This window comes from Penaeus monodon, chromosome 8 (genome assembly GCF_015228065.2).
Source record: "Penaeus monodon isolate SGIC_2016 chromosome 8, NSTDA_Pmon_1, whole genome shotgun sequence".
In the NCBI taxonomy this organism is placed as follows: Eukaryota; Metazoa; Arthropoda; class Malacostraca; order Decapoda; family Penaeidae; genus Penaeus; species Penaeus monodon.
In genome coordinates, this window is record NC_051393.1 from 55,172,551 (window position 1) to 55,180,050 (window position 7,500).

Sequence of the window (7,500 nt, forward strand, 5' to 3'; positions counted from 1 at the left end):
ATATTTTAAAATATACATATATATATATATATATTATATATATATATATTAATATGTTATTATATACATATATATATATATTATATTATATAATACTATATACATTATATATATATTATAAAATATATATATATGTATATACAACACACACACCACACACACGCACCCATATATATATTATATATATATTTTATATATATATATATATATATAGAATATATATATATATATATGTATATTGCGTGTGTGTATGGGGTATGTATGATGTATGTGTCGCATATATATAATTTATATATATATATATATATATATATAATATATATATATATATATATATATATATGTATATATATGACCACCCGAGGCTTAACCTTAGGCGTGCTTTCCGGGTAGGCGCCTGGAGCATCCGGTCCTTGCGGCAGGATGAGCGGTTACCTCTGCTATCGCGAGAATTGAAGCGACTGGGAGTTGAGGTGGCTGCTCTCTCAGAGGTGAGAAGACCTGGTAGCGGCACGATCAGTGTGGGTGTGTACACCTACTACTGGTCGGGCCGCAGCGATGGTCACCAGGGTATAGCCATAGGCATCTCCAGCCGACTGCAGCCCTCGGTAGTTGCGGTGACACCGGTTGATGAGTGTATTATGGCATTGAGACCGGAACATGCTTTTGGCTTCATGTCTCTTATTGCTGTATACGCTCCTACCGATGTATATAAAATTGATGTGAAAGAGGGGTTCTATGCCAAACTTGCATCTGTGGCAGACAATTGCCCCCGGCGAGATATTCGCATTGTTCTGGGTGACTTCAATGCGGTATCCGGCTGTAACCGAGCTGGCTATAAGATGTCTGTCGGGCCCCATGGCTCGGGAGCTGATCCCAGCAACGAGAATAGCCTTCTCCGAGACTTGCTAGGTCCCAGAAAATGAGGATCTCGGGTTCCTGACACCAGCGCTCCAACCCGCGTGCAGTGGCCAAGGAGATCAACCACATTTCTGTAAGCACGTGATGGAGGATCCTCCAGAACTGTGGGGTTTTCCGGTGTGCCGAGTTCTGTGGCACTGACCACAGGTTGGTTGTGGCTACCCTGTGGGTTCACTTCAAAACTCCTCGTCCCTCCAGTGGCCACCCTAAGTTGTTTCACCTGGACAGACTAAGGGAGGAGGAGTGTGCCTGTGGGTTCACCATGGCAGTCTCTGACTGATTCACAGAACTAAAACAACCTGACGGACCCAGTTGCTCTGTGGGAGCTCTTCAAGCGCGTAACACTCGAAGCAGCTCAGGAGTCCATTGGTGTACGCCCGAGGGTAAGGCAGAATTCCATCTCCCTGGAGACATTAGAGGCCACTAAAGCATGTTGCAAGGCTCGGCTGAATGGGAATCAAGTCTTGCGTCGTTCTTTGGTGCATATGGCTCGGACACTGCTGAGAAGAGACAAAGAACAAGTAATCTTGCTGAGGAGGTTGAAGGCCATTTCTTGGTAAATGACCTTCGCCCTGCCTACGAAGCCCTGAGAAAACTGAACTCTAAGCCTTCCTCACAAATGACTGCAGTCCGATCAGTGGATGGATGGATTCATCTCAGATTATGTTAGGGTTCGTAAACTTTTGGGTTTGAGTATTTTGAACAGTTGTACCAGGTAGACCCTCCAACAGTTAGCTTGAATTCAAGCGATGTCTCAGTGCCTGTGCCGGACCCACCCATCAGCGAGAAACCTCCTACCCTAACAGAGGTTAGGATGGCGATTTCCAAGCTGAAGAGTGGGAAAGCTGCAGGCATATGTGATATCCCTGCTGAACTGTTACAGGCTGGGGGTGAACCTATGGCTCGGGGCCTGCATACAGTCCTGACTGCCAGCTGGCAGTCTGGTACCATTCCCCCTGACCTGCTGAGAGGCGTGGTCACCCCTCTCTGTAAGGGGAAAGGGGATCGTTGGGATTGTAGCAACTACTGTGGCATTACACTGCTCAGCATACCAGGCATGGTTCTCACCCACATTCTTCTGAAACGGATCCGCAATCACCTACTGAGGCATCAGAGACCGGAGCAGTCTGGATTTACTCCTGGAAAGTCTACATTAGACCGTATGTCAGAGCTTCGAGTAATCATGGAACTCCGTCGTGAGTTTGGCCGTGGGCTGCTTGCAACCTACATCGACCTCAAGAAGGCGTTTGACTCGGTGCATCCAGAATCGATATGGGAGATCCTGAGACTCAGGGGAATTCCGACACAGATTATTGGCCTAATAGCAAGCATTTATACTGGTAGTAAAAGTGCTGTAAAGTGTGGTGGGGTTATGTCGAACTTCTTCCCTGTTAATTCAGGGGTGAGGCAAGGTTGTGTCCTTGCACCAACACTTTTCAACAGCTGTATGGACTGGATAATGGGCAGAGCTACTAGCCAAAGTCAGTGTGGAGCAACACTAGGCAATATTAAGGTCTCAGACCTTGACATTGTCGACGATGTTGCCATCCTATCTGAGTCCTTGGAGTCACTTGTGGCGGCTCTTGATGCATTTAGCAATGAGGCAAAGCCCCTAGGCCTAGAGGTATCCTGGACCAAGACCAAGATTCAGGACTTTGGGGGCCTGTTAGGGCAGTGGTTCCCAACCTTTTTTTTTTACTTTGACCTCGCACCCTATACATTTTATACTTTGTTCAAGGATAAAAGATGTGGAATAATACTAAATTTTATCAAAAGAAGACATTTATTTCACCTTTAATATTTGTAAAAAAAAATCAGACTTTTAGACAAGAAACATCACAGATTGATATTTGAATAAACTTTACAAAAATAACTCTTGTTTGAAATATATGTAAAATAGTAAAATCAAGAACTAACTTCGAAGCGCTTGGAAAGGAGTTTAATTTTTTAATATGTAAAAAATCAAATATATGGACTTGAAAGGATATCTCAGATTAATATTTGAATACACCTGACAAAAACTGACTTCCAAAAAGTTTGCTTATGCATTTCAATTCAATGACTCTTTTGTTTCTGTTTCATGCTTATGAGTTTTTCAAAATGTGGAGCCATGTTGCTGATAGCAACACGCATGTCTGCCTGTGCATTCAAGCGATTTCTGGATTTTGTCTTAATTGACAAAAGAGTGCTAAATCCTGACTCACATAACCATGTTGTCGCAAATGGAATGAGCACCGCTAGTGCAGTTTCACAAAGCCCTTTAAATGAAACCATAGCCGAGCACCAATACTCTTCCGAAGTTTTACTCTCAAATTGCATTTCAAGAGCACGGTTTGAACGCAGTTCTATAAGATCTTCTTTCAGCTCTACATCATCTGACATTTATTTCATAATCCATTCTTTAGAAGATTCCAGCTTCCCTACGTCAAAATATCTATCAAATGACGTCGTTAGCATTTCCAAATGAGCCACAATTTCTCCACAAACACTAGGAATCAAACTTGAAGATTCATTGTCATCCACTATTTCTTCAAGTGATGGAAAGATTGAAAGATTCCCTTTTTTCACTCTCCGACACCACAGATATAACTTATCTTTGAATGCATTTAGCTTTTCATAGCAATTCAACAATTTATATTTTTGCCTTGAAGTGATAAACTCAGATCATTCATACGTATGAATATGTCACTCAAATACGCTGAGATTTGGGTGAATTCTTGTGATTCCAACTCTTCAAGCAGATCACAGTGACTTTCCTCCAGAAAGACTTTGATTTCTTCTCGCAGTTCGAAGAAGCAGGTTAAAACTCTCCCGCAAGAGAGCCAGTGGACTTCTGTGTGGAAAAGTAAAACTGTATGTTCACTTCCAAGATCTTCACAAAGTGACTTAAAGAGGCAGTGATTCAGAGCACGACCCCTAATCCAGTTGATGGTCTTTACATAAGTATCAAGGACTTTCATCAATTTCGGAGGCAAAGCATGACGATGAAGGAAACAGTGAGTACCTAGCAAATGTGGAATCTCCTGTTTCATCAGTGAAAAAAAAACGGATTTATTTCCCAGCATAGCAGGAGCGCCATCAGTGCACACAGAGCTAATAATTTGGAGATCTAATTCATATTTTGCAAAGAAGTCTTTCACAACCTGAAACACATCTTTTGCTTTGGTGTTTTCAGTTCTTCACAGAAAAGGAAGTTCTCCTTTATGGCACCATCATGAACATTACTCACCAGTGCAATAAGTTGACTGCAATTCGAAACATCAGTAGTTTCGTCCAACTGGAGGGAGATTTTCAAGGGACTAGCATTCATATGTGAGATAACTTGCACCAAACTATCTAAACTCAAATCATCAATTCGGCTTTTAATAACATTATTCGATAGCGGCACTAATTCAAGCTTCTTTCTTGCTTCATTTCCGAGAACAGTTGTAGCCATTTCTAATACACATGGTTTGATAAGCTCTTCTGCAATAGTATGAGGTTTCTTAGACTTTGCGATTTTAAACGCCACGGTATGAAGCCATCAGCAGTGGTTTGTCAACAGATAAAAACCGTAATTTTGGAAGGGTTGCTCGAGAATCAAAACGGCCTCATTTAGCTTGCAACATCTTAACATCATGGCCCGCAACATTGGCCCCACCATGTCTGTTGTTGAAGTGTTCTTGCAGCTTAGATGGCTTCAAATTTGCATTAGAGAAAACAGTTCCACAGAGCATGCACTGAGGCTTTTGCAAATCCTCAATCTTTCCATTGCAGGTGAAGCCAACATAGTCATCATTCCATTTCCTTTTCTTCGACATGATGAAGGATTATGATGATAATTTGAAATAAAGAGATGGAAATGCAGATAATGTTAATTACAAAAGAAAAAAAATTATCTTAACCTGAATACAGTAATTACAAATTAATACAGTAAAATTGCGAACACATTCATTACCACAGCAATGGTAAACTTCAGCTATTTGTGTAGCATATTTTGAGTGAATTATAGTCATTTTATTGTTATATACCTTAGTCCAACAGCTTGAGGGTGATTCCTGTCAATGGGTTAAATTTCCTTTTGGATAAATATTTCACCACAAGTCCACAATGAAACCGATTACAATACTGCTGGCTCACATCCAATCTTGGACTATTTACACAGGCAGATCATATGATGAAATGAACAGATTCTGATTTCCTTAATCCCATGTTAATCCTTAGCAGGTTAACATCCAGGCAGCGGGATGATCCATCCATCTGCTAAAAACAGGAACTGGAGATACCACGGTTTTACTTTACCAAAGAAATGAAAGAAGCACTTTTTTTCTATAATCCACTGCAAAAGGAAACAAAAAGGCCGCAGGTGAGTAATAAATATCATATCCTTAGAGGTGCTGAAATTTCCTTAAACTAAGGAAATCTCTTGAAAGTTACAAGCCTGCTTCTCGCACCCCCTGGAATTATGTCTCGCACCCCTGGTTTGGAACCCCTGTGTTAGGGGAATCCGTTCAGTCGATCCATACTTGTGGCGAGGACGTTGAAGTTACAGAAAGTTTTACATACCTTGATAGCGTAGTTCATATCTCTGGGTTCTCAGACCAAGAAGTCAGTAGACAGATTGGTCTGGCAACAGGAGCCATGAACTCGGTCAATAAGAGCGTTTGGAGATGTCGGTACCTATGCAGAAGGACCAAGCTGCGTGTCTTCAAGGCCTTGATACTGCCAGTTTTGCTCTATGGAAACCTGGACGCTATCCAGTGTATTGGAGTCTTGCCTTGATGCCTTTTGTAAAAAGTCCCTTAGCCGGATCATGGGGTACAGTTGGCAGGACCACGTGTGTAACCTGCGGTTACACCATGAGACTGGCATGGGACCTGTTACTTGCATAATCCGGGATCGCCAACTCAGGCTGTATGGCCACTTAGCTCGTCTCCCTGTGGACCACCCTGCCCATCAGGATGTCTCTATGCGAGACAACCCTGGGTGGAGGAGACCTGTGGGGCGACCCAGGATATCATGGCTTGGGCAGCTCGACGAGATCTATCGTGAGGAATTAGAGATGGGCCGAGGGCTTGCCTGGAGATTCGCCTAGAGGGATCCTCGTGGCTAGAAACGAAGGGTGGATGCGGCCATGCGCCCCTGTTGGCGTTAGCCCCTTGATGATATGATGATGATATATATATAATATATATATATATATATATATATATATATTATATATATATGTATCATATATATATATGCATATATATATTATCATATATATATATATATAATATTTAATATAAATATATTTTATATATATATAAAATTTTATATATATATATATAAATATATATATTAATATATATATAAAATTATTATATATACTATATATATACATATATATATCATATAAAAAAGTATATAAATACACGTGTGTGTATATTATATTTATATAAAATATAATATATTATATTATAAAATTATTAGTTATATAAAATTTGTGTGTGTTGTGTGTGTGTGTGTGTGTTGTGTGTGTGTGTGTGTGTGTGTGTGTGTGTGTGTGTGTTATACATATACAATTATATGTGTATATATTTGTATGTATACATATACATAGAAGCAAACATGAACATATATATCACTACCAGTTTATTAATAAATATGTAAAATATGTATCAGTTTGAAATAAATCCTGACAGAAAAGAAGAAAAAGAAAACAACAACAAAGAAAATGACAATACACAGACAAAAAAGCTCTGTCGCTCAGCCAAGTTTCCGCTTTTTATGCAGAAGGGAATGAAGTTCCATGAGCGAAGTGAACCTGGCGGTCGGTGGCCCTTTTGCCACGTCTTCTTTAACTATGGCATCAAACTCGCCACTTCTGCGTAATCTCATTAATACAGTAAAGTATTTGCATGGAAATAGAGTGTGGGATTACGGGTATTTTGCTTTTTGTTTGTGCGTGTGAGGGGCGATTTTTGCGTGCAGGCTTGGATAGTGGAGGCGGGGAGGGGGGAAGGGGAGGCGGGCTGTGTGTGTGTATTTATCTTGTATGTGCTGAAAAAAAATCAGAGTTAAAGTAAAGGTATTAGTTCCAAAGATGGTATAGTACGAAATTTACAGTTGTGTTTCTTAAAAACAGGTATAAAGTGATGTATGTTTAAATCAGTAATATTATCAAAGACTCATTCGGTGATCCTATAAAATTCATTAATACTTTGCAAAGTTTACCAGTAAACAGTCATTTACCTACTTAGAAAGGAAAATACTATAAGAAGTCCATTACCAAATTAGCAAACTATATTTCAAATAATGCAATTGTTAGCATCAATGGATATTTATTTTCATGTTCTAGGCAAGGGCAAAGATTGACTTGTGACAAACAACTAATCAGAAATTTAATAGCATCATTCCTTTGTAAGTGTATATATTCCAAAATAAAAATATTGTAATACAAAAATAAAACATTATTAATACAGAGCTGCATTACCCCTGCATCAATAAGTCCTTTGAAGTAACTATTATCAAGGGGCATATGGTTCGCAGATATGTGTGACCATGTGTGTGGTCTCCCTCTGTGTATCCATCGGCCTGGTAATGGCTTGTCAAGGT

At 40.0% G+C, this 7,500-nt stretch overlaps 1 protein-coding gene across 1 annotated transcript; it reads right to left on the bottom strand.

Annotated features, from left to right (window-relative positions):
• Positions 1-3,303: 3,303 nt before the first annotated feature.
• LOC119576024 (protein ZBED8-like) lies at positions 3,304-4,721 on the bottom strand. The gene is made up of 4 exons (XM_037923552.1): positions 4,562-4,721; positions 4,151-4,386; positions 3,596-4,064; positions 3,304-3,449 (listed from the first exon to the last, which is right to left on the bottom strand). Exons 1-4 carry the CDS (start codon positions 4,719-4,721, stop codon positions 3,304-3,306), a joined length of 1,011 nt encoding a protein of 336 aa, XP_037779480.1.
• Positions 4,722-7,500: the final 2,779 nt, after the last annotated feature.